We start from the raw sequence: 27,951 nt of genomic DNA on the forward strand, positions 1-27,951 counted from the left end.
AGCCCTGTGGATAAAAAGTGACTTGAGGGAATATCCAGCTAAATGCATTAAAGGCTTTACAGACTCTTGATGAAAGCATACACAGTAAACATGTGGATCAGTTGCTGCTTTTGCTGCCCGGAAGTAAAACAGAATGTTTTTCAAATTAGCATCTGAAGAAAAGAATAAGAAGACGGAGTCAGATTTTATGTAGCTAAACTGCTTCCTTGCTTTTTAAATGAATCACACATCAGTCTGTGTTTACTGTACAGTACTGACGGGATTGCTAACCGTGACGTGATGAGAGTAAAAGCTTCATATCAACATCCACGAAATGGCTTCCATTGTATTTTATTCTCAGAGGAATTAAAGACTTTCTGCAAAAAAAGTAAAACAAGATTGTTTACTGACTCATCAATGTACAGCACACATATAACTGAGCACGCTTATTTGCATTAATAATGTACAACTTTTTTTGAAGCCGTAGGTGGACGAGTAAGACGATGTGCAAAGCTTTTCCCTGATTCCCAGAGTTACCCTCATCTTAACAGACAGATCCTATGCAGCGCTTACCTACAGCTGTAATTACAGTCATCTTGGTCAGGTCAGTTCCAGCCATACATCTGGTAAAGCCAAATTTACTGTTTACACCAATGAGCACAGAAAACGGGCCAGACATGGCTCACATTAGGTTGGATGAAAATAGTTTGCGAGTCAGGAGTTGAACACTGGAAGTTCAGATACATTGCATTGCTGTTTCAGTACACTTACTGTCCATGCCGTCATCACCGATGATTGTCTTTCTTTCCCCAAAATGAAGAGTGTGGTCTACACAAGTACAAAGTAAAAAATGAAAGTATTTACAAATGTATAAAAACAAGTACAAATGTTAAAAAACTACAAACGATGATTCGAGCACTTTTGCATGCAAACATTCAAGGATTTAAAAAAAGGATTGTTTTCAGATGCCTCTGCATCATCCTTACTCTGCTGTATGTGGAACATTTGCAGGATGAGTGTTTTTCTTTTCTCTTATATAAAACAGGAACTTTACAGTGGCATTTATTTTAGTGACATGGCCATTCAGAAGACAACTGTACTCCTTCTCTAGGGCCTGTGTATAAAGCTGTTAGTACAAGCTGTTGATCCTCTGCTCGGTCAGAATTCATACAGTCTTCAGTCAAATGTTTTTGAGCCGGCCTGCGTGATCTCATTTATAGGGAATGTCTATGTAATTCAAGCATCCAAGCAATTGCACTGTTGGGCTAGATGTGTACAAAAGTAGACAAATAGCTGAAAACAAGTTCTCGCTCCTCCTCGTCACAAGTCTGAAAGGCTACAGCCTGCTGAGGTTGGCACCTTGTTGCACCTCACTCGTAGTTACAATCAAAGATGGCTATGTGCTGGTGGAACTCTGGATTATGTTTTTCAGTCTTGTGTGACCACCTCCTGTCTCCCACCAGACTTCTACAGGCCAGGGCGAGGCGGAGGGCGGGCAGGTGGAGGGGCTCGTCCAGGAGGGGGTCCCTGGGGAAGAGGTGGCAGCAAGCCGGTTGGGCTAGCGCAGGGCGGAGGCGTGGGTGAGAGCGCCGGTGGGGCGGGTATGTGCAAGGTGGTTGGAGGAAGAGCCCGGTTGGGAGGTGGTGTGTAAGGGGGAGGGGTGGAAATGGGTGGAGGGGTTGGAGGCAGCGAGGAGAAGGGTGGCGCGCTGGGAGTCGGTGGTAGGGTGCCCTGCGGTGGAGGTGGATTCCTGCCAGGCGGGTTGTAGATGGGAGATGGGTGATTGTTGAAGTGTGGGTAGCTAGGGGGGGATTTTACACGGGTGAAGTTCATGCATCTGCCCTATAAAATTAAACAGAGTTCAGATTTTGTTAGCAAAGTGGCAAACGTTAAATTTTTTTCCATTAATTGTTCAATCCAAGGCAAAAATTCACAATGAAAATTCAGACATTGAGTCTAAATGACAGAAAGGAAAAGGTCTGGCTCACATCACAGCCTGTATATAGAAGATGGATTTAGCCTATGGGTTTGAAAAGTGAGGCTCATAAAACATTTGCCTAAACCTGCTTTCTTTTGATGATCCAACAAGGTGTGACCTCTAAGGTTGCATAAAAAAAAATCTCACTGTGGTGACCCTACTGCTTACTTAGCGTATATTCACTATAAAAACTTTATTAATGATTTTATTGTCTCAGCAGCTAGCTTGAAGTCTAATACGACATTTCAGAACAATAAGATGATATTTGCATTTTCTAAGAGCCAAAGCAAAATTTCATACATTCATAAACTACTGCCATAAAGTGCAAGTACTATATTTTAACATACTATTTGAATAATATCAACTTTGTGCAATAAATCGTGGCTAAAAAGCAGATCAGATCTGCATGAACATATTTTGCAATCTGTCAGTCTACTGTTTATCTCGGCTTTCAATATGCAGAGTGAAAAATATCTACATCTATTTACTCTGGATGAGGCTGTAAAACTTTCTGAAAGTAGTCAGATATGAGTCGGTCTGTTGTTGAAGCTCACTTTTGACCAGTGACACTGATACTGAGTTGTTGAGGATATCCTTACCTTGTCTGTTGGTAAATGCTACTGTTAGCCTCTGTTAGCTACTGTTAGCCTCTGTTAGCTGGCATTAGTGAAACTATCTTTGAAGTAGATCTAACATTGTGTGACTCTGGCACGTAGCAAATAAACTCTCATATGATGTGAGAATCAAACTTGTCACAGAGAAAGTAAGATTCATGTTTGCTTCAAGGACACTCATAGGCTTGTTGGTGGTAACCACATTTATAACCAGCTGCTGTTTTTGTTTAGCTAGCTCAGTATCTGGACACAGGAGAGTCACATTTCAAATCTGCTGAAAATAAGTAATTGTGACAATATCTGGAATAAATAAGGATGTTTATGCACATTTTTATGTGTTAGAGCCACATCTTCAGTTCAGGAGATTACCCTGGAAGAGTTAGAGGAAGAGTTTTCTCTTTTCTTTTGCATTCTGGCTTGTTTGTTGAGGAGTACCCCTTCTTAGATGATAAAACATAGGTAAGAATTCACATTTCGGGTGCAACATATTTTGGGAAAATAGTCTTATATCCATCTCAGCCATTGCATTCAAGAAAGTGGGGCAACACAGTAGCTTCCACAAAGTGGTGCCAGCTCCTATATTTTTAATTAATTAATTCTAAGTTTGAGAACGTTAGTACTAACTAAAAACATAGGATCTATGACATTTTTTAAATTTATCTGCTGCTCTTTTTTTCATTTGATCAAACAATAACTTCAGAATTTGAAGGGTGAAGAACCAATGTCTCCACTTTTCTGAACTTTCTTTGACAAAACACACACTTTCCTGCTTTGACAACTGAATGAACTCACTCTCACAAAAGCCTTTTCCTGTTGTCAGTACACAGCTACATAATGTGTATTTTAATGTCAGCAGACCTTAAAAAATGTGCTGTAATTCTCAGTCCCAGCTTAAATTTTGAGAAGCTATGCACCTATTTCATTGGACAACTTGACCTGCCATCATTTACGCCCATTCAAAATGAAGTGAGGTCATTAAAGGGAGATATACATCATCATTATACTCCAGAAACAAGTTACACCCCTGGAGCAGCTGCACTCAGTCGACCCAGGAGTTGCAATAGGCTGATAAGGAATGTGTCTCTTATTTAACACTGAGGAGAAATGACTGTTGGGGGAAAAGAAATAGGCCAAATGCTGCATGTTGTACAGTTCATCTTATACTGAATATCATAGATCCTTATGTCTCTTGGGCTCCTGGACTGTATCATACTTGTATCTACATTCACAGTCAGTCACTGTGTGATGGTTCAGTAGCCCAGTAACCTGCTGTGTTACGTCCTCTGATTTTATTTTTAATTGCTGAAAAGACCCCAGTCTTTAAGGCTCACAAAAGCGACACGTAACAGGGTTTTTCTCCAGCAACAACTGGATCAGCTGGCTTCCTCCTCCCCGCTGCTGCACTCATTTATAAAAAGGCTTTTAAAATAGACTCCTAATTGCAATCAGAACAAGCTTTCTGCTCAGAAAGTGTTCACTGCTCAGAAAGTACAAACAAGTATTTTTCTTTTCCAGTAAGCTAATGAAAAGCTTTTATAGTGAGGAAGACACACTTCGACACTTTGTTTCTCAGTGAGCTGAGTGCTGGTTAAAACGTCCATAAACTGCATAATGCAAAAAGTACTGTCAAGAGAATGAGCTGCCTAGTTAGTTCTAAATATCCTGTATAATATTTTAGAATAAGCTTGAAAGCTTATTATAAAATGCCTCTCGGGCACAAAAGAGCATCGCAGACAGGCTGAGGCTGAAGTAAAACAGGGTGAAATCGGCTGCTCAGGCTCGTTGCATCCACAATTACAAGTTAAAACTCTATCATGCAAAGAAAAAAGAACACTTATTTCTTGTTTGTTTGTTTTTAATCAGGAAACGCCTTGATTATTTTATCAGAACAGTGCCAAACTGCATTTTGCATGTATTACAACACCATGACTGTAGAAAACAAGCCTGATTGCTAAAGTGGCTCACCTACATACCAGACCTTTTACCCTCTAAAAACATCTGGCTCACTTCAAGACAAAAAATACAGCAAAGGAGGCTAAGAAATAGTTTAAAGTATGAATCCTGATAAGTTTGCCTTGAGATGTAATTTCCCATCCTCCTCAGCATGAAATGAGGGTCTTGCTGGACTGTCAGTGTATCTCTTTAAGGAAATGCTGCATAACTGCACTGATGAAGATGAAGAAACCTGACCGTATAATAACACATCAGTCTGAAAATTCCAGAGGCTTATTCATGCCAAACAATTATATTTCTATTGTAACTGCATAAAGTATCAACATTAGGATTTTTGCATCAAAGTAAAAAATTACATTATAGCTGCCAAAAAATGAACTATGGACTATACTGGTGAGCTTTGCTGAACTTGTTAGTAACTGGTTGGTCTGCTGTTTGCCTTTAGAACTGCTTTAATTCTACATGGCATAGATTCAGCAAGGTGCTGGAAGCACTCCTCAGAGATTTTAGTCCACATTACCATGACAATATCACACAGTTGCTGCAGATTAATGTGAATCTCCTGTTTCACCACATTCCAAAGATGCTCTATTTGATTGAGATCTGCTAATTGTTAAGGCCACTGGAGTTTCATGAACTCATTATGTTTAAGAAGTCATTTTGAGATCATTTGAGGTTTGTGATGTGTCGTGTTATCCTGCTGTCAGATGATGGGTACGCTCTGGTCCGAAAATGCTCCAAGAAAATATCCCCGGTACTATTACATCACCAGAGTTCCACCAGAATCATTCATACAGGACTGGATGGATCGAGGCTTTCATGATGTTTATGCAGAATTCAGTACATGCGATTTAAATGTCCCTGCAAAAACTGAGACAACATGTGAATTGTGGCCTTAGATTCTTATTCTCAGCTTACAGGGATGGCACCGGCTGCTGCTGCTGTGGTCTTCAGCTGCTATAAATTAAATCTGTTTTAAGATATGTGTGCTGTGCTTCCAGAGATGCTCTTCTGCATACCTTTGTTATAACAAATGGTTAGCTGAGTTATTGTTGCCTTCCTATCAGTCTGGGAGTTCTCCTCTGACATCAACAAGGCGTTTTCATTTTCCGCAGAGAACTGCTGCTCACTGGGTATTTTATTCTTTTTCGGGCAATTCTGATGGTTTTGAGTAGATCACCATGTCTGCATGCCTAAATCAGTTGCTGCATGACTGACTGATTAGATATGTGAATTAATAAACAGCTGAGCAGCTGTACTTAACAAAATGGCTGTTGAGTTTATAATATGCATATGCATAACATTACAAAAACATGGGTTTAAAAGCATGCATAACTGGTATTAACTGTAGTAACTGGGAGTAACTGGTATTCTCACTAGAAGTTTAAAATAAAAGAAAGGTGGGCTACTAATATTGCTTCCTACTCTCATCTTCAAAATTCTCCTTTATGTTTCAACACGGCTGTGTGTCACCTTATACAGCTCTGTGCAAACAATAGGAGCAGCTCCTCCCTGGAATGGCATTTAAAGGCCTGTCTTCTAGCAGCAAATCCTGTCTGGGTTGTTATTGAGTCAAATCTGAAACTAGCTCAGTGTACTTTAGATTTACTCAAAACACTTAGGAGTTACAGTAGTTACAGAGAAAATTCTAGAAAATGTAAAAAATGATTGTTTAAATGTGCCAGAAATGTCTTTTCACCCTGTGAGGGTAATGGTTTTAGATCAACACTCTGACCCAGAGAAATGTGAATCATTACATAAACGCTTGCGGTGACATTTTTAGACACATAATTCCCGTTTTTCACCGCATACAGACTCTACTGTCTCTGACTTCATGTTAGCTTCCAGCTGCAGCGGTCACTGCACTGTCACCCCCACTGCAGCTGGTCTTTGAGGAATTTCATTTTGTTTTTTCATAATGACTTCACTAGACGCTTTTACATTGCTGCGTACTGTAGCAGTCTAAATCCAATCCCACTGCAACTTTTCCCATGAGTCTCGCTGTGCACACTTCATTGCTTACAGCTGGTCCATTTTCTCAACATTTTCACATACAATCGTTTCAATTGCTAATTTTCATTTGCCAGAAGTTAATGCACAGCCAAGCCTGACGTCAGCCCGTGAAATGCAGAACGATTTACAATGCACGCTCAGTGCATGCCAGTGCAGGGTTGGTGTTGCTCTTACCTTGTCACCTGGATGAGGTCTCATTACAGACACACGGTCGTAGCCTTTTCTTAAAAGCACCCACAATGCATCCAGTTTGCTCTGTGGAAACAGAGAAGAGACCAAAATGTTTAAGAGAATGTAAAATCCTACAAAACATTGGTTTCTGCTTCCAACCCTTGTTTTTTTTTTTTTTTTTTTGTCTTCTTTTTCACACAAGTGACTTCAGCTGCAGTTTAATGTATCGTTTAATTCATCCATTTATCTCAAAGCGACACAGTGAAATGGTTTCAGTCCACTGTAAGTTGGCTCTTCATACTTTTCAGACACAGCAAATACTTTGAGGATAAGAGCAGAAAAAATGCAGCTGTTTTTGCTCACAAAAACTCCTGGCTGTGGAGCCTTTCTCTCTGGAGGTCAGTCCAACAGAAGTCTGGTTTCTATTAGCAATCCCCTGCTGACTGGGAAGACTTCAGAAAGACTCCTTTAACCCCACGCTGGTCCTGGAGGAATGGAGCCGTGTGCCAATTGTCACCTAAGCTTTAATACCCGAACACATCTCGGGCTATTTTCACCAAAACACCATACTCGTACTAACATATCCTCAGCCAGATTAGCATGAAGTAATCTGTGACAGATGCTGTGTTATATGTAGTATGCGCCCCAGCAGAGCTGTTAAAAACCATGATTCCCACACTTCAAATTAGAGATGGCACGATACCACTTTTTTTATGTCCGATACCGATATCATAAATTTGGATATCTGCCGATACCGATATGAATCCGATATAGTGTTTTTTAATCAACAAAACTGTTTTTTAAAATATCTTGCTGCATTTTGCAAGTCTGCAAGTTCATACTCAAGTTTAAAACAACAACTACACTAAAGCTATTCTGTTATACCTGTATACAAAAAAAATATTTCATAGTTCAGCAATACTGATCAATCTAATAAACTTAAACCTACACCATCCTCCCTATTCTGGTATTTTAAAGAGTACTTAGCGTAAATATTAAGCAACCTAACTAATAGGGTTCCAACTCCCAGCAACAACAAAAAGAAATAAATAAAAAATAAGGAACCACCCCTCACGCTCCACCTCATGATGCTTAATCGACGTAATCAACCTTAATTTGATGCAGTGTGAAAAAAAAAAATGCACAGAAATCAATTATTTTTCAAGAAATATTAAATAGATTCAACATCTTTCTTCAACAAAATTGCAGACTGCACAGATGGTACCTTCCCAAAGTAAAAAGTACTATAGCTTACTAGGGTATATATTAGACTTAATAGTCACTATATACAGTAATTGACTTCTATTCATTTTACATCAAATTAAAACTTTGGGTGTCAGATAATTATTTATTAAAAGCTCGACATTTTAAATGAGAATAAGAAAGAAAAGTATGTCTTTGTGCCCCCTTTTCCCTGTTCATGCCCTATCGGCCCCCCTGGCTAAACTTTGCTAGATCCGCCCCTGCACAGTTACCAGCGTCAGCTACGTAGAAAAAGATCCTGGTGTAGAAAGAAATATTAAATAAATTCTAACAACAGCTTATCAAGCTTAAACGTTCTGCTGTTGCTCAGCCGCTGGTTTCCTCTTTCTGGTGCAAAGTGGGCCAAAAACAAACAAGAGAGACGGACTCGCGACAGAAAAGCCGATCAGCTGATCATTTAAGCAGTTTCACGATTGAAGTAGCAGCCGGAGAGCGAGAGGCAGTCGCTTGTTAAGCTTAACGTGGGAATGCTTTACAAACATTCAGAGATGGACTTACACACTTGCTTTACTTCTCTCGGGGATAACTTTGTCGGAGATGAAATGCCAGGTTGCTAGCGAAGCTCCAAATGCTATCCAGACCACCAGTCCGGCATGCCACAGCTGCTCTATCACGTGATGCACACTGCTCCGACTGCTAACGTTCTGAGGTGAGTTACGGCGTGTTGCAAGTTTTGCGAGGTGCTTTCGTGATATTTAATGGATCGGATTACATTTTTTATTTTTCTCCGATATCCGATCCAGTAATTTAGGTCAGTATCGGACCGATACCGATACGTAATATCGGATCGGTCCATCTCTACTTCAAATACTTTTTAAACTAATAACTCTCAAATTCTCCAGTATTTACTCATTTTTATGTGGCTCAGTTAAAACTCATATCCTGTTTGCTTTAAGTTGTTTAGGTAACACTTGTGAGGAATGATTCAGGACAACAGTGATAAGCTGTTCCTCAGTACTTCCATGATCACGTCTGACTCAGGACATTATTGTAAAACTCCGTTCCAAAAATGTTCGGGTGCTGAAAACGTATTAGATGTTTAAAGTGAGACATTTTACTATTTTTTTTTTTTTTAAATATTAGCTCGTTTTGAATTTGATGGCAGAAACACATCTTTTAAAAAAAAAAAAAGTGAAAGCGGAAAACTGTTCTGTGGTCAAATTATTTTTGGAAAACATGCACTCCGTGTCCTTCGAACTAAAGAGGAGAGGGGTCCAGTTTGTTATCAGCGTTGAGTTCAAAAGCCTGCATCTCTGATGATATAGAGTTGCACTGGTGCCTGTGGTATTAGGAACATACATTTGGAAAGGCACCAACAATGCAGAAAGGCCTGTACATGTTTTACATACACTCCCATCCAGATAAAGTGTTTTTCAGAGAAGATCTTCCATATATCACTATAATCCCAAACTCCATACGTCTATTAGAAAAGCGTGGCATCATAGATGAAGAGTCTGGGTTCTGAATTAGTCCGCCTGCAGACCAGATCTTTCCACCAATTTAAAAACATTTGGAGCATCATGAAACGAAAAATTCAACTATGTTCTGTCGTGAATAAAATACTGTTAGATGAGATTTTGTTTCATATTTACATTTTACACAGCATCAAAGCTTTAATTTACAAATGTAGTCTTAGATATTGATTACTGAAAACCATCTGGGGCAATGGTTTTCAGTAATCAGTAAGCAATGGTGAAATAATCTTCACCATTGCCTACTGTTTGTGTTCCCTTAGTGAAGCATCATACTGAGTTTCTCAGTAGTTCCTAATGAGTAATCATATATATATACCCCGCCCCCCTACCTTAATGGGTGAGTACCAGTTGCGTGGCGCCGGCGGTTTCTGCATGCCATTGTTAAGAACCCGAGGGGGTGGTGACACATACTCCTGGTCAGGCATCTTCACTTTGGCATTTTTGGCCTTCTCCAGCTTTGCTCCTTCTTCAGTGGAGCCTTTCTCACCCCAGCGAACCTCCATCCTTTTGATCCCCCCTACGCCTCTTCCTCCATAGTAGGAGGCATCAACAGTCGGCCATTTCTTCTTGGGGGCTTCAAAGTCCTCATCATCCTGTGGGAGAGCAACAGGAAATGTTTTTTTTAAATGTATTTGTTGTTTAACCATTTCACCAATGTTTATCACCCCTTAGCTTGAACTAAGAGGCAGTAAACATTCAGTACTGTGCAAAAGGTCCTGGCCCGCCCCTTATTTCTTCACACATTTCTAGGAAAAAGCGAAATAGGAGGAGCAATTTATTTAAACATCTGCTAACTCACATGCATGGAAATCCAGTATATAAGGCAAAAAAAGAGTTTTGACAGTTCTAACAAGCTTAAAAGTCAATATTTGGTATGATCGCCTTTATTCTTCAACACAGCCTGAAGTGTCTTAAATAAGCTTTCCTGCCTTTTGTTCCATTCTCTGTCAAGAAGATCCCACTCTGCTTCAATAATGTGGAACCGATGACTGATCGTGTTCCATTGTGTGTTTTTTCTATCCAGGTACACTTTTACTGCATTGGCAGTGTGTTTGGGGTCATTGTCATGATGAAAAATGAAGCTGCTGCCAATTTGATGCTTTCTAGATGATATGGCACAGTGGATCAAAATCTGATGGTTGTTTTTTTTTTTTGTGTTTGTATTTCCATCAGTTTTGACAAGCTGCCCAGCGCCACTGGCTGAAATGCATCACCAAACCATGACAGAGCTTCCACGTGTTTTACAGATGCTGTAGGCACTCACTCACTTCATAAGCACTGACGATAATTTGAACAAATTTGGATTCCTCACTCTCGACTGCCACCCTTTCACTGAGATGAATTCTGATGGCGCTTCAGTGAACAGTAGACGGATCGACTGATGTGCCAGATGCATCTCTCGGATCCTGTGTCAGGTCTTTTTCCCTATTTCTTGAGGACATTTCCAGATACTGCCCATCTGCTGCAGATGTCCCTTTCGTGTCCAGTTTCCTCAAATTTTTCAAGGACACACTGCACAACATGCAGAGATATACCAAGTGTAACTCTTTTTGAATCCTCTTGTTCATGAAAAATACTATTTTATGCCTGTAACACTGTATTATCTTTGGCATGTTTTATGAAACAGGAATATTTCTGTGTTTTTGCCACAGGCTGTTGTAACAAAGTGCTGAAAGATACAGTTTAAAAAATGGTTCCCTGCCAATTTCCAAAGAAAGCCTGGAGAACTATTGCTCAAGAAAACTATGACAAAATAGCCCCTCTTGGAAGCAAAATATAAAGAAAGAGGAGTGGCACAAGACTTTTGCACACAACTGCTCTCTTATTTGTTACCAGGCAAACTGGAATGAATGCCCCTCTCTCTCTGTCCTTCCTATCCCTGAGCTGTCATTATGTCCCCATTGCTCTAGTTTGTCTGATCAAAGGAAATGAAAAAGCCCACTAGCCAAACTTGTGATGTTTCAGCTCTTTAATACACCCTGTCTGTCTCGTATCCTACCAGGATGTCGCACAGAGGAGACCGTAATAAAAGCAGTCTTTGAGGCCGTGGATGTCACTGGCATTTAAATTCAGCAGTTAAACCTAATTTTCTGTTTAATTTTGTGCAAACAGATGCAGCCTGATACGTCCCACAGCTGCAGCAGCGTGTTTGAGGACCGTTAAACTGTATTGAATCGAGTCATTTGGACTTGCGGTTTGATCTTAAAACTAAATTGAAATTATGTTTTTGAGTTATTGAGTTATTATTATTGAGTTTTTAAACTTCTTACTGCAGGTCCAAATGGTTATAATTTTTTAAAGGCATAAATTAAAGTCTTGGACACAACAGCAGTGCTCTTACAAACAGCAGAAATGGTGTGTGTGCGTGTGTGTGGTGGGGTGCTGTAAAAGTCACGATGCCGTTGTTCTGAGAGGGCGTTAACTCTCGTCAAATGAATCAGAAAACGAGTGTTGAAAGTTTAAAGCTGGAAAGTCAGTGACGCCGTGTGGTCATTGAGGTTTACGCTGTCACTCTAACAATTACATAAGCTAAACGCTGGCAGCTGTCGAAGTCTTAAATCACAAGCACTCTTTTTCAGTCTTGACAAAACAGATAGGAGGCGGAGATTGTGACGCTCCTACCGAACTATCCTCCACAGCTGGCGGTGGTGGTGGTTCGTGGATGATCTGTGGGCGAAATAAAAGAGGGGAAGAAAAAGCAGAGTGAATGGGAAGAAAAAGATGGAGAGCATTGTTTAACATCAGGAGATGACAGAAGTCGCAGAGACATGTTTGAAAATGCTTTTTGCGTGTCAGAACAATGCGCGCTTTATGCACAGTGACGTGGCTACACAACAGCAAATGACTGAGAAATGTTTTCCCTCTTAGTCTCTACGACTTACAAGAGCAAGGCGCTGACCTAGAAATCTGCTATCCAGATTTTTTTGCCTTGAGGTTGCTGGTTAAAGCAAGAGAAGAGTAACAACCTCATAAATGCCACATTATGCCTTTTTAGTTTTATGGATAACTTTTATAGTATTTATACGTTAGTTAGTATCACATAAATAGGGAAAGAAAAACAATTTATCCATCTACTTCGATGTTATGCAACTCAAAACTTGGATGAATGCACAACAATGTACACCGCTGCTATCCCCATATAAACTTTTTCCTCACTGCATGAGCCGTCAGGGTTTTTTCACAGGTGTAATAAAGACAGATTCATCTCCACTAAATGCATTTGGCAAATTAAGTCACTCTGATTCTTATTTGTGATTTTTTTCCTGCACTCTTTTCCAAATCCTGGAACAAAAAGAAGAAGAAAAAAAAGACTCCCCTTGGTAACCTAGTGTCGTTTTTTCCCAAACACACTTGCTGCACGAACTTCAACTTGCAAGCGAATTGACATGGACAGAAAAAGAGTGAAGGGAGAGAAAGCTGTGTTGTAAAAGCTGACATCTCTCTCTGGCAGGGCTCAGCTTTCCTGTTTCCAGCTCCAGTGGAAACACTGCAGTGCATTTTGAAGAGACACCATGCCCGTGACGATTTTGAAAGGAGATGTACGGATTTGTACAGAGGGCATGTGGTAGCAAGTGAGTTTGCTGAAATACCTTGATGCTAAATAATCCCACAAACATGTTTTCACCGAGTCCTGAGCAGATGGCTTTTGCATAAGTACATAAAAAAAAAAGAAAAGAAAAAGAAACTCTTTACTTGGAATCAGTTATCCCGCTACTTAAAAACTTCATAGTGACAAAGATATCAACCAAAACATTCAGGCTATAGACGCTTTTGTTTCCACACCACTGGCAACAAATCAAGTAAAGCCATAAATGGTAGAAAAATCTGCTACAAGTTAGATCTCTTTAAGTGAATATACTGACTTGGAGGTTACCTGCAGTAACCTCTGGAAACGCAAATAATTTTAGGAGAGGTATAATTGCTTAAACGCATGTTCACCTGATGGCCGAGACTATTTACTGGTTGTGGACTAACTTCAGCAACAAAGATCCCTCAGGAACAGAGTGTTTTTTAAAGTCCAGTAAAAATTAACTCTTTACAGCCTAAATCATAAAAAATTAAATTTTTTGGGAAAATTGAGTGTTTTTTGAACCTTTGGATTAATTAAAAAGAAATGAATCAAATATTAGTTTTAATTTGTATCACTTTTTTTCTTTTTTTTTCTTTTTTGCAAGATGCAAGGATCCAAAGGAGGAATACTGATACACAGACTCCAGGCTTCACTATATTGTCTGTGGTATCAATTAGGACGTAAATGGCTCGGCTACAGCCCCCATACTCTTTGTAGCCATGTAAAATGTAAGGAGCAGGCTGAGAGCAATCTGTAAAGCAGCACGAGTTCATGTCTTTGTTGCAGGGAACTGACCACAGTGCAGCACAGAGGCCAGAACCACCAGAGGAGAGCCAAGACCAGGAGCAGCATCAGGATGAGCAGAGCTACGGCCAGGATGGTCCCATCAGACTGTAAAAGAGACAGACACGTCAGCATAGGCTGTCTGAACACAAAGAGCGCTGGATGTAAACCACTTTTGTGTTCCGTCTGTAGCTCCACACTCTGTGCTGCTCCAAGCCCCCGCTAAAGGCCAAATGCCCCTATATCTTATTGTACTCACACAGCTCACGGTGGTAATTGTGACCGAGCTAGAGATGAAACTGAGACCCTCGTTCATGCTGACATAAAGATTTGCTGCCCTGGCAAAGAAAAAGAAAAATATCTCAGCCCCGTTTTAACCTTGAAAAGCAGAGCAGAGGGTTTCATTTGAAACCTCACATTTATTTAAGTAAATTATACGACTTACATCCCCTCCTCTTCAAGCACTGGGGCAGGGCAGAGTAGATATGTATCTTCCACAACCAATGGCTTCACCACTAGAGAAGCGGAGGGGGAAAGGGTCATGAAAAACAGCAAAAGCATGAGCCAAACTTTCCTGACTGGAATTGTGAGCAGTGTTCAAGGACACATGCAGCTCCTGAAACATGTTTTCACCTTCAAATCACCGTTTCTTATGACATCTCTTTGCCAGATTGCAGTAAAATGAATTTATTGACTGATTAGACAAGACTTAAATTTAATTCAACAAATATTTGACAACAAGAGCCGAAACTATGCATTTGTTAACAGAAGTCGAATGATGTCACATCTTTCACTGTAAGTTGATTGACAAACAATCAGAGAGGACTGCATCTGCAAAACAAGCACTTTGTTGTTTTCCCATCTGAAGGCATCTGCACCCTGCTCACGAATGCCAATACAAACAATTTCACCACACTTTTTGTTTTTCTGGCAAAATGTAGGTCTTCTCCTCATCCAGCTGGCTGTCCAGGAAAGCGGATCCAACAAACATCATCGCGCAAGCCTGTCTGCTTATCCTGGCAAGGCGAGCGCATACCCCAGAACTGAGGAAATCAACACAAGCGGCTGCTCTTCTCTAAAAAAACACAATGGAGGAGGGAGAGGAAGAGAGGCGAGAGAGGGAGGCAGCAAGGCCAAAACAGCTCCACGCCGCCACGAACTGGGACAGATGTCAGAGTTCAACTCTGCACCCACCTTGCACTCAGAGTGGCCTTACAGCGTGAAAGCAAAGTGCAAACTTTGTCCAGCTCAGAGCTGATGAAACACGATTTGCTGCACTTACATTTTTCCACAATTTAAATCCGTGGTGGATAAAAGGATTCTGGCAGGCATTCGAAGTCAGTGTCATAAAGGTTTATAAGACTGTTTACTCCCCAAGCTCAGAGAGAGGTCATGTTTAACTGGGAGGTGAAGACAGATGACTGAAGTTCATCTTCAACCACTTAATTATTTGGAGTTATTGCTTAAGATTATGGCTGATTTTTGAGAGGTTAGTCATCCTCTGTACCATACTATAAACTCGGTGACACTGGTTAAATACAGCTGAGTTCTGAAGACTCTTACAGTTGCAAAAGCAAAAAAGCGCAGATGGTTACTTGTGCTTTTTTCCCAGCCTGCACTGTGAGAGTTCTCAGGAAAGCGTTGTGTAAAGCACAACCATTTGTGTCTAATTGGTTTAGTCAGACTGCCTGTGTCTGTGATTGTAACCGTAGATGAAGATCATACATCACAGGGTTCTGTTCAGCTTGGGGGGGAAATCCCCTTCTTGCCAGGAATAAGATGCTCATACTTCTAAACCAGGAGGTGGCTAGATTGGCTTAGCTTAAAGATAGTAAACCAGAGGAAGCAAGTAAACTGACACTGCTCACAGGTAACAAAAATCTTCCTACCTCTTATTAACAAAAGCCACGGTCCTGATAATATTAGTGGCCGCCTATTTAAATCTTGTGCTAGAGAACTCAGTCTTTTATTTCAGGTTATTTTTAATAAATCCTTGCAAATGCAACATGTGCCCTCTCTTTGGAAAGAAGCTGTCGTTGTTCCTGTCCTTAAAGCTGGTCGCCTGAAAGTTCTGACCGACTTCAGGCCTTCACCTCAGTCGTGATGAAAGTCTTTAAAAAACTTATCAGGATGCACCATTGACTCTACTTAATCTGATTTCTAAACATGTAGAGAGTAAAGGGACTTTTGTATGACTTCTGTTTACTGATTTCTCCTCTGCTTTTAATAAACTACACCCCAATGTTTTAATCTAAAGACTTTAAGAACAGTTTGAAGTTGGGGAAAACCTGGTGGATTAGATTTTAGACTATTTAGCTGACAGGTCACAAAGAGTGAGAATAAATGGGTTCTGTCTGACCCACTGTTCTCCTCTACAGGTTCTCCCCAAGAGCGTTTGTTATCATGCTTATTATTCATTCTCTATACAAACATGTGTCAGAGCAGATATGAAAACAGGGCCATCATTAAATACGCAGATGTTATTGCCAGCTTACTTAAAGAGGGTGAAACTACACACAGTCTAGTTATTGATGACTTTGTTCAGTGGCGTGAGGAGTCTTAACTTCAACTGAACATATCTGAAACAGAAGATATGGTTCTTGATTTTAGGAAGCAACAAAATGGGCATGGAGTCACTTTAATTAAAGGGTCACCAGCGCATTTAGTGCCTTAGGAAATTTGCTCATTTCCACATTGCCCGAACAATTGTTCTTTTATTGAGTTTGTTGTATCTTTTTGTTTGGTGGCATGGTTCGGTTAGACCTCTGTCACAGAGAAAAGCTCACTGAATCAGATAGTGAGACACTCCAGTCGTCTTATATGTGAGTCATGGCCCTGTCTGGCTTCCCTGTACTCTAAACAGCTACAGAGGAATGGCTTTATAAATCTTTAATAATGGCTCCCATCATTTATGGGGTGAATTTCAGCTTCTCTCCTCTGGATGGAGGTTTCTAGTCCCAAAGTGTGGGTCAAAGATAAAACAGCTGTCCCTGCTGCTGTCACTGAACTCAATAAAAACTGTTTTATTGAATTAATCTTGATCTTATTTATATTGGGGGGTTTTTTTATCACTTGTCAAATTATCAAATATGTGTTTGTCGGGTTTAATGTGTGTTTTGTGAGGGGATGCCAAATGCAATAATTTTTTCTGTACAGCAAATTTACCTACGGGTATAAATAAAGTAACCTTGAACCTTAATGTCTTATATTATATCAACGGTGTGACATAAACCACATTTATTCAGTGTCATGCTATGGCTCAAACTGTCAGCTTTAAAAGTGCTGTTGAGTGGATTTGGTCACATGTCGACAGGTCCAGGTTAGCCGTAGCTTCAAGTTTATCAAACAGACACAGGACTTGTGTGGATCGTTTCATCTAACCGTGTTAATTTCTTCTTGTCTCTTCTTTCACCCTTCCCACAGTTGTCCAGTACAACATCTGTCACAAAAACAATGAATAGCTCAGGACAGGAACTGCCAAATCCCTGCACGCCTGGCTATACTTGCTGCTACTTTTTCCTGGGGATAAAATCCCAAACATGGATTCATCTGCTTCACACATGTAGTTGCATGTTGTTGCTTTCCTTTTATACACTTTTCCAGACTTGCAAAGTAAGCAGAAGGCTGAGAGCAGGAATCAGAAGGAGCAATTATTTCTCAAGAAATGATACATTTGTCTCTCTGAAAGCTAACTGTGACAATATTATTTTTCATTTAAAGCTTACTGCTGATGTAAAGTAAACAAAGTCCAGAAGTCTGTGTGCAAAGGTTCTAGAGGAGTGAATGAATGTGGAGGAGGAACCTCCACGTAATGGGATTGACATGAGGAGATAATTTTGCTCAAATTGCTTCCATGTCATCAGTTTTACAGGACGTTAGATAATATCATGCAAAAACAATTAGAATTCAAATCCAAGCTCCAGAAAATCATCTCATTGAATTTGTAGATTTAAACAGTAAAAACAATGAAAGTAGAAACGGTCACAGTGGTCTTACTTCCGCGGAGCACACATTTCATTCTATGTAAATGCTGGTTATTGTCATGCTTTGTAATTAGACCGTCACCTCATGCAGCTGCAGCGGCATGTGAAGTAGGAAGCGTTACTGTAAGCCACTTTAAAGATATTTCCTTTGTGTGTGGTACAGGTTCTCCTTAATCTCCTGTTTTAATTTTTACCTTGATTCCAGACTGTAAAATTACACCATGTGTTTAAAAAAATGCATAAATAAAACCTGGCTGCTCATTTGATCATTGAGGACTCCAGCGGTGTGGCTCACGTAGTGTTTGTCTTTTGGGAAAATCAGGCCGGTGTAATTTAGGTGACTTTCACAACGTCTCACACACTCATCTGTGTTTTCCAGCCGTCTTTGTCATAGTTTAACAGCATAATCAGATATGATGTTATATGGTAATAAAATAGCTCATGCAGTGAATAAGGGGTAACACCCTGATAAGCAATGCTTCACTTACTCTTAGTTAGGGTGTCGTTGATTCGAAAGCTGCACAGCACTTTGTCAACATTTCGGGCGTGAAGGAATCCACTTCCTCTCACCACCACTTGGAAGGACTCTGACAAGGCGAAGAGAAACACATTATGTCACCTCATCTATAAAATATTATTGAAAATAAATGAAGTTATTTCATCTTCTTTGGTCCAAAGTAATCCCAAGCAGCAGTTTACATACACTTGTGTTGAGCATGAATGTCGTGGAAATTTGGAGCTTTTAATAATTTCTTTCAACAGTTCTTTTTCCAGGGGAAATTAGTTTAAAACAAGAACTGGGTGTGCAAGTTGGATTTTCTCTAATCCACACAGGGTCAAGTGTGGATTCCCCTCAGATGAGAGGAAAATGGCGTTCAGGAAGATCCAAGAATTCAATGAACTGGAAACTACACGACAAAAACCTTTTTCACTATCCCAGTAAAGGGAGTTTCACATCGCCAATAGATTTAGAGGGTGCTGACCAAGAAATGTTTGGAGTTGTAAACGTGAGACTTTCAAGACAACTAAACCAGCTGTCAAGCATGGTAGTGGTAGCATCATGCTCTGGGGCTGTTTGCTGCCAGTGGTACTGATGAACAAAATAGATGGTAAAATGAAGGAGGATTACCTCCAAAATTCTTTGACACATTTTTTCCCCCAATAGGACAATGATCCCAAACAAATATCCCTAACATTAAGCTTCTTGAATGTCCTTCCCCAAGTTCTGATGTCAACCCGATTGAAAAATTATGAACCAGGTCTGTGCCGGGAAACCAACAGATTTAAATGAAATCTACCAAGTCTGCCAAGAAGAGTGGTAAAATATCCAGCCAGAATTATTCCAGAAACTCATTGATGGCTATCAAAAGTGTCTTGCCAGATACACTTTGGGACATTTAATCAAATATTAGTGTTGGCGTATGTAAATGAGGCTTTATGCATATTTGTGACCCTGAAAAAAATCAAACACCCAATTCTTGTTTTGTTTTGAAATTCATTAAAGACGTAAGCCGTACAATTATTACACTCTGGAAAAAGAAGACTTCATTAAAAGCTCTCAACTGATAGATTTCGATTCATGATATCCATGCCCATGATGACTGCTTGAAAGCTTCTGATACAACTATACCATCCTAGAAGGTAAATGCACTCTAGGAAACGACTTTTCGGCATACTCAAATTCATTCACCATCTTAAGAAAATCCTAATATTATAATGAGTGGCCTGAGGAAGGTGAACTAGAATAAAGTTTTACCTCCTGCACAGATACTGGATGGTTCTGCTGCCAGGATCTCGATACAGGACTTCTTGAGGATCTGAGGGACACATTGAGATAAGCACTGTGGTTTTCCTGCTGTCCATCTTTCTCTCGTGGTCATCTATTTCTTTCCATTTTGAATGGCCACTTTGAGCCAAGTCCACTTTTATGTCCTTATTAAATAAACTTTTGCTCCCATTTACATCCTGCAGATGTACAGTATTATCAGTGTTGGGGAGTAACGGAATACATGTACTGCCGTTACGCAATTAAAATACAAAATATGAGTAACTGTATTCCGTTACAGTTACCGTTTAAAAAGGTGGTATTTAGAATACAGTTACTTTGTTGAAATAAATGGATTACACAGTGGTATTTTCCTGTTTCATATCGCGGGTCAGGACCAATGTTCCCTCTAAGCTGCACACGTGCGCAATTGCGCACTGCTGACACGGTCTCTGCGCACAGAAAATCTGCGTTGCGCACAAAAAATCTAACCTGAATTGAAATTAAAATGAATACTTTAACAATTCTGTTTTGCAGTGTTAGTCAGTAAGTGACTGGCTGCTCCCATATGGGATTAGAACGATGCCACCTTATCCCATAGTCCAGCCAATAATGCGATTCACATTCGCACATACGCAGCTAATCAACGTCGTTGACAGGCTAACATACTACACAGGTCAATGACTAGATTTCTTTTTTACATTTTCATTGTAAATGGGCTAGAGCAGTTAATTAAAAGTAGTCTAACATAAATGTAAACTCTGGCGTGACCACAGTGGACACGTCTAATGTTGCTCACAGTGGTCCAAGGGATCGCTCAGGGAGTTTGTGTGTTCGCTCAGACACGTGAAAAATTAGAGGGAACATTGGTCAGGACTGTTTGGGTTTTGTTTGACAGCTATGTTCCAGGCGCAGCATTATGGTTGCCATGGTTAAAGGGTGACGCGCGCTCTCTCTGCGACTATGTGTTTCCTGGGTGAGAGAGCCCCTTTTTGTTGTTGTTGTTGTTGTTGTGCTAAGCTAATAGGCAGAATGCTACAGTCATAGCCCTAAAGAATGTAGCCTCATGGGCAGTGTAGTCCGTGCTGCAGGGAGAATGGACTGCCATTCCTGTTATATGTCTGTGAGCGCAAGGAGGGAGAAAAAGGAGAGTGGAAAAGTACGAGTTGTCATAGAGCAGAAACAGGAGCTGGAAGCATGTAAATATAATAATAACCACTGCAGCCAAATAGAGTGCCTGACGAGCCCAGTTGTAAGTAAGCTATTAAGACTCGACTGTACACCATGTTGGTGTTTTCCTCCAAAACAATAAGTTCCGTTGGAGCAGCCTTTCAACGCCTCTCTGTCTCAAACTTGACCCAGACAACAAAGTAAAGCTAGGTTTCAGCTATGAGCCCGACACGGAGCCCGACACGGAACCCGACGTATTAGCCAGAGGTCCCTTTACTACGGTTCGGAGCCGTGGACCTCCAGCAATAGTAATAAATCACACAGCAATAGTACATTCATGTAGTTGTAAAAAGCATGATACTATATTAAGTAATGCAAAGTATTCAGAATACGTTACTGTCATTGAGTAACATAACGGAATACGTTACAAAATACATTTTGGGGCATGTATTCTGTAATCTGTAGTGGAATACATTTTAAAAGTAACCTTCCCAACACTGAGTATTATATATATATATATTTGTTGGTCTCCAGGAACATACTCTCTTTAACCCTGAACATCAAGAGGACGATTCATGATCAACTGCCCCTTTCACATGAGTGAGAAGTAGCTGCTTTCAACTTGCCATTAATCTGCTCCAGATGTAATTCAGCTGTTTGGCCCTTATTTCTGCTCAACAAATCCCATATCCCAGTGACATCAGCACATTCACAGCAAACTAATTCAAATTTTTCATCCTAGCATTCAAATGGAAAACACTGAGGTCAATCTTAAGAGATACAGGACATACTTTGTGTTTATCAGTCACACTAATCAAAAGAAGGAAAGTCACAGCAGGTTTTCCTGGAATTCTGTCTCTGTCCAGAAGGACTCGTTTCCTGATATTTGATCAACATGTTTATGGATTAAAGGGGAGGTCAAGGGAGAGATTATATAAAGCCTATTAAAGCAAGAAGATCTCCGTTGACTTTTCCTGTGTCTGAAAGTCCTGATCATAACACGTCACACGGATGCCGAGCGTCTGTCTGATGTAAACATGTAGAACTGAAATGCTTACTGAATCGATGACTCCTTGCAGAGCCTCAAATCCATCATTTACAGGGAAGACGTGGTCTTTACTATCAGCAATGTTTGCCAGCTAGAGAGAAAACAAATTACTGTAATCAAAAGAGACAAGTGGCACACTTATTCATCCAAGATTTCCATTCAGACATTGTCCAGTGGCATAACAAAATTACACAACTTCCTTAAAATAAAACAGCTTCAACGACAAACAAAGGAGGCGGGGGGAAAGTCCCCTTCACTTGGCATGTTGCAGTGATTAGGAAACCAAGCCTTTGGATAAAGCTGCATAAGTTAAAACATATTTCATGTCTTTGCTGGAGTACTTAACTCACTTGAATATGTTTGCTTCAGCTGTCCATGAACAGAGACAGTGACACGGGGTTTAAATTACTTACAGTTATGACTTTATGTGATGTCAAGCACTTAACTCTTTAAAAACGCTAGTTTCAGGATTTTCAAAATAAGGTTTGGATTTCCAGAGCTTAAATTTTTACAGCAGTGCTATCCATTTCTCTCTCAAGTTCAGGTGCCATAAGCCAGTAAGGTTCAGACTAAAACTTAAAAGCATACACACACCTGTGTCTCATTGAAGTCCTTCACCCCCACGCAGTAAACCGAGGCACCCAGACTTCGGGAGCGGTTGGCCTGTCAAGTACACACACAGATTTACAGCAAAAACAGGAAGACCTGGCTTCAATTACACCTCTGCATTTCACAACACCATCCACAACAAACCCAAAAAAGGCTTGTTTTTATCTGGCACTTGGAAAAACTCTTTAAAAGAAGCCAGGCACCATCATAGTTCCACTTAATAATATTAATCACGCATGATGTAACATTCGAAACGTCCCTCAGATGCCACAAAACCAGACAGAACACATAAGTCAAATTTCCAGTTAATATGTTTTTGGTGTTGACATCGAGAAACAACCTAAGACCTCCCACAGCTTCCAGGTGGAACATTTCCAGGAACACCATCCCCAATGTCAACATGTGTCTGAAGCAACTAAAAGCTGATTAAAGCCTGTGGCTTTCACACGCCTTCGCCTGCAAAGTCTGAATGATCAGAGGAGCAGCTGAATTATTAGAGGCCAGAGCAGATGCGAATGCGAGCTCTGATGTATGAATCCGGGGAAGGCTCTGGCCCCGCTGTCTGACTAAAAGATGAGGATCAAAGTGGTGATGTACAGAATGGCAGTGTTTGATCTGGTCCCACATATGTTTAATCGTTTACATATTTCACCTGGTTGTGAAACACGTGTGACCTATTTTTTTCCTCTCACCTCCCTCTCAGCGTAGAAGAAAAGATCTTCGTGTAACTCTCCGTCCGTCAGAGCTATGATAACACTGGCAGTGCGATAACCTGTGAGCAAAAAGAATACAATCACCCCTGCTGCAGTTTTACTGGCCTAGCAAATGAAATACTCTAGCTACATACTTCAGATATACAAAGTCAGATATACAAACTAACATGATATTTGGCATCCTCCATATATAATTCCCTATATGCCTGTATGTTGTATCGTTAACATGACCCCACTCTACATCCCCACAAAGTTTGATCAGAATTCATCCAAAAATTTCCAAGCTATCGTGTTTACAGGCATAATGACACAAACGCATGCACGCGCTACCAAAACGTCGCCCACCTTGACTGAGCTAACAGAACACTGTTTGTAGTTACATGATCTAAACCTTAATTGTTGTAATTGCATATCTCATTCAGTCTAAATCAAATCACATGCATCTAAAGGCCTCCTAAAGGTGACCTCAAGTCAACGAGCAAATGTAAACCATAACTAAAGCCACGACTGTTGGCTCTTTCCAAGGCTTACACTGAAGGTTACCTCTTCCCCTGAGCTCTCAGCAATAATTGTGTTCTTCTTTGTCAAGTTGTTTATTGTGACTAGTTTATAGGCCTGGACCAGTAACAGCATCATTAAAGCACACACACACACACACACACACAAGGACAAAAACGGCAATTTCATGTGGGAGCATCACATAACAGTGTTTTTTTGCTCAGACTCTAATTATCTTGTGACCCCTTTGACCTCCTGTCCCTAAAGTCGGCAACATCCATTTGAGTTCAGTAAAGCACAGAAACAGACAAAACTTTCATCCATTCACAGGTTTTGGTAAAAATTACACTTGAAAAATCTGCAGCGCACTATAAGGAGGAATAAAACACACCTTCTATGTTTCCGTGGTATATCTGCTCACTGGCCTGCGAACAATAAAAGAAAAGATCAATTAAACACGCGTAAGCCCAGTAGAATGCAAGGAATGAGGGAACTCCTTGTGTCTCTAACATTTCAGTCATCTAGTGCTCTGAACTGCGCGGTGACTGTGCTGCAGCTGAAGCAGGAGGTGCCAGCTTGAAGGTCCACTCACCCTCATGATGCCCAGATGCATGAAAGTGTCTCCTCCTGGTCGAACCAACTCAAGCTCCTCCAGTCCTTTGCGAATGCGTTCCCTGAGCGGACACGCAGAAGACAAGGGAATATCTAATCTAACTGAAATATTTATTTTGTCAGATTCATTTCTGAACATGGTTTTGCATAAAAACCAGATACTTTAGGGCGTGGCGACAGGATAATAGCTTCCATAAGGGCAGCATTTTGAGAAAATGCAAGCAATGTGTAACAGATGAATAAACTGGAATGGTATTGGTGTGTGTTGGCCTGAGACACTTTTGCACAGACAGACAGGAAATGAGCCTTTTGTAGAGTAAGATCTACAGGAAGCACTGAAACATTAAAAGATTGGATACATAAACTGTCCGCATCGTGTCAAACACCACATGATTAAGTATTTATGCAGACTCTGCAGAGCAAAGGTAAGTATCTGTCTGGAATCTCTTCTTGGTCATAAAAATCATAAGCGCATAACTGTATGTGATCTCAGTCCAGATCTGGTATTACGCTCATTCCTTTCAGCTGGATGGCAGAAAATTAAAGGATTAGGACCAGTTTTTGTTTTTTGTTTTTGTGGAGGAGGAGCTGCACCCACCTGTCTTCTGTGAGCCTCATTAAGATCTGTCCCTCAGTGGAGAACACAATGAAGGACATCCGCAACTGTGGGCTGGAGAAAAGACAGGAGAAAACATTCATCTGTCATCATTTCTTGTTACAAACTTTCCCACAGATTCTTGTTACAACACTTTTATTTCTTTACCTTATGAACTTCTGAGCTAAATTTTCAACAAAGTGATAGATTTCAGTCCAGTGATGCTGCACGCTCCCAGATCTGACAAGAAAAAGATCAAATTAATATGATGATGTGTTATTTAAAATCGCAGCTGTGCGTCTAAACTACATGACCTCTCCTCTGGCAGTAGCCCAAGGCAATAATTTAAAACAAAAAAAAAAAACCCTAGCACTTTCAGACAGGTGCAAGACCAAGTCTTAAAAAGACCCCAAAGCACCTGAAATTATACCACCATGTCTTTTGAGTCTTTTGTATGTTGTTTTGTCTCCATAAAAAATTAACTTTATGTCTGTTTTAATCTTTGTATGTCACTGTGAATTATGGTTCGTGGTCTCTCTTCTGTTGTTTGTGTCTCTTTCGGGTAACTGCGGTCATGTTTTTGAAGCTGTGCATCTGTTTGTATTTGTGTCTCTTTCTGTAGCCACCGCCCCTGACATTGGGGGCCCTTGTGTCTGTGCCCAGGGGGGAAGGAGTGCTTACAAAGAAAACAGCTGACTTGAAAGAGCCTGCAGAATAAATGCTTTGGAGAGCCTGGTGAACTTACTCTACGAAGTAGTAATGATCTTCAAATTTCTAAAATCCTCTTTGTGCACCTGTAGTTACTTTAGTCTTACAGTAATCAAAATACACTCACAATAAGGCTTCGTTAACCCTGCTGCATAATAACAGCTGATCAGTGTTTCTGTTAATCATCTTGAACTTTGTTCTCTCTTTACTGTCACAGTTTTTACTTAACGTTTTTCTTGATTGCATAGCAAATGCCACAGCAAAGTTAGCCAAATCCCACTCTGTTTTTTGTCAGGAAATAAAAATCAGGAGATCAGGGAGGGATTAAATGATTTAGCAGAGAAGCTGTTTTGTATAGTTATCTCATTATTCAATTATCTGTATCAATATCAGTACACAGCTACAGTCTTTTTGGCTGATAACGCCGACATTTTGTGAGCCTAGATGTCTTTTGAATGTGTCACTGCTGATTTTTATCACGGCTTTCAGTGAAATTGTGTTTTCATAACACACGTATTTTTCCATTGTCACCATGACACAAGTCCCAGCACAAACATCTGAGCCAACAGGCTGAAACACTGGAACATCTGGACCAAGTGGAGAAAGGCAGCGCAGACATCGGGAAAAGAGAGAAGAGGAGAAGAGAGATCAGGCAGATACTGTGAGAAGACAGTGAGGGCAGGTGGAGGACATCACAGCTAAGAGGCAAAGTGAAGTCCCACCTGGAGAGGAGACAGAAATTTAAAGGAACAGCTAATGCCCGACAACAAATACTGCCAGGGTGCACCTGTAAACCTGTGTCTTTGAAACATGGCTAATGCAAACAGTTGCTCACTCCTGCATAAGTGCCTGATTTTTCCTCTAAGAAATAGCAGCATGTGCCTGGACTTGGCACTGAGAAGTACTGTAGGACAACTGGAAAATCTCTCTCTGCTTCTGCATGTAGAGACTCTCTAAACAATGGAGCTACAGAAAAATCCACCAATTAAAAACTCCAAATAAAAAAAGAGTGGTTTAATGAGTTGGATCTTTTTTTTTTCTTGGCCTAGTTGGCCAAGAAGTTTGGCATGTGGTGATATTATAATAAAAACAAGTCGTTTGAAACCAGGATTTAAAAATACAAATGTCAGAAGGTAAGTACTCTGCTATAGTCCAAAGGCAACTCCCTGAGCAATTTAAGCATCGGTTCTAGAGAGGCTATGTGCTGATTTACCTTAAATATTATTAGTTATTACCCTAAAAGGATTAGTTGGGAAAATTCTAAATTTGCAGAGCATCAAAATTCAGGTTTAACTTATCAATGTATCATGTGCTGCCTGCAGAAACCTGCAAAATGAAAAGAGTCCACGACATGCCCCCTCCAAAAGACTGTCAACTGTAATTGTGATAGATTATTGTGGGAGGTTCGTGCCACTTTGCAGATTTGTACAGCTGTCTTTGCTGCACTGCTGAATGAAAAACAAAGATAACTCAAACTGAGCTTAGATAAACAGGGAAATGGATTCTAAATCATGACCTGTGTCCAAATAACTTTATCACAATGACTCCCTAAGATACACAGAATTTGAAAATCTGAGAATATGAAGAAACATAATTATCAAGACAAGCTTTTCACTGGCTAATGAGGTACGTATGTACACCAAACACAGCACTGTGACTGCAGCTGACAGTTAAATGGAGCAACAATCACAATAATGAAAACATTGCATCATTAACCCATTTTCCTGCATTGCATGACGCCAGACTCATAATGATACCAAATGGGATGATGACATCATAAAAACACTTGGCAAAACCATGATTTTATTGCTGCAGGGGACACAAAAAGCACAATTCTTTTATGCATAAAGTAAATATGCATTTTAAACTTCGTGCATAAGTATGATTTCATAACAATGCATAAAATGTTTAGCTAGAGAACTGTCTTAAGTTTTCAGGGTAGGAAGAAACTTTAGTGGAGGTAGAAACAAAGACAGACACCAAATTGTTTCGTCAACAAACGCTTCTTCCTAGATTTTTAAAAAAAATCATGAACTCAGTTATCGATAGAAAATCAGGTAATGTCTGTCAGTTCACTCACTTATCCAAAACAAAGTAGAGATCAAAGCCTCCAAAGCACGAGGATGACTGAGGTTGCCTCCTGTCCTGATTCGGTCCAGCATTACCAGCAGTAAGAACGACCAGCGCAGTCCCAAACACCACTGGCAACCAGGAGCTTCTCTTCCAGCACAAAGGCATTATTCCAGAAAAAAACCCAAAAGTCTCATAAACATCAGATGATGAAGGAAACCAGCATCGGTTATTTTCAAAGTTTTAATCCTCCTGCAGAAACTTCTTTCAGTTCTGCACGGATCCTTGAAGTGTAAAAAGCAATGATCCAATAGAGAGCAGCGAGCTTAACTCAGAGGGTGAAGAGGAGGAGAGAGACAAAGCACGAGTGCTATGGAGCT

At 40.3% G+C, this 27,951-nt stretch overlaps 1 protein-coding gene and 1 long non-coding RNA gene across 2 annotated transcripts; one reads left to right on the forward strand and one right to left on the reverse strand.

Moving 5' to 3' along the window:
* LOC146657222 (anthrax toxin receptor 1-like) lies at window positions 1-27,905 on the reverse strand. The gene is made up of 17 exons (XM_085425163.1): window positions 27,582-27,905; window positions 24,962-25,033; window positions 24,797-24,868; window positions 24,179-24,260; window positions 23,978-24,011; window positions 23,068-23,147; window positions 22,361-22,429; window positions 21,777-21,857; window positions 19,540-19,600; window positions 18,272-18,370; window positions 14,246-14,315; window positions 14,060-14,138; window positions 13,813-13,908; window positions 12,069-12,113; window positions 9,776-10,039; window positions 6,712-6,792; window positions 1-1,821 (listed from the first exon to the last, which is right to left on the reverse strand). The coding sequence occupies exons 1-17, from the start codon at window positions 27,737-27,739 to the stop codon at window positions 1,447-1,449; spliced, it is 1,818 nt and encodes a 605-aa protein (XP_085281289.1). The 5' UTR covers window positions 27,740-27,905; the 3' UTR covers window positions 1-1,446.
* On the forward strand, window positions 12,237-15,276 carry LOC146657223 (uncharacterized). The gene is made up of 3 exons (XR_014914042.1): window positions 12,237-13,018; window positions 13,622-13,745; window positions 14,742-15,276. It is a non-coding gene; the product is annotated as an uncharacterized LOC146657223 (long non-coding RNA).
* Window positions 27,906-27,951: the final 46 nt, after the last annotated feature.

The sequence above is a fragment of the Rhamphochromis longiceps genome, linkage group LG12 (assembly GCF_057381845.1).
Source record: "Rhamphochromis longiceps isolate RC_006_pf linkage group LG12, R_longiceps_female_GT1.1, whole genome shotgun sequence".
Taxonomy (NCBI): domain Eukaryota; kingdom Metazoa; phylum Chordata; class Actinopteri; order Cichliformes; family Cichlidae; genus Rhamphochromis; species Rhamphochromis longiceps.

Excerpts from the sequence above, each read along its gene's own strand:
- LOC146657222 (XM_085425163.1), bottom strand. The coding sequence starts at position 27,739 with ATGCCTTTGTGCTGGAAGAGAAGCTCCTGGTTGCCAGTGGTGTTTGGG. Across the intron at positions 24,012-24,178 it reads TGCATCTGGGCATCATGAGG|GCCAGTGAGCAGATATACCA; the intron begins GTGAGTGGACCT and ends TATTGTTCGCAG. Across the intron at positions 19,601-21,776 it reads TGCAAGGAGTCATCGATTCA|ATCCTCAAGAAGTCCTGTAT; the intron begins GTAAGCATTTCA and ends TGTGTCCCTCAG.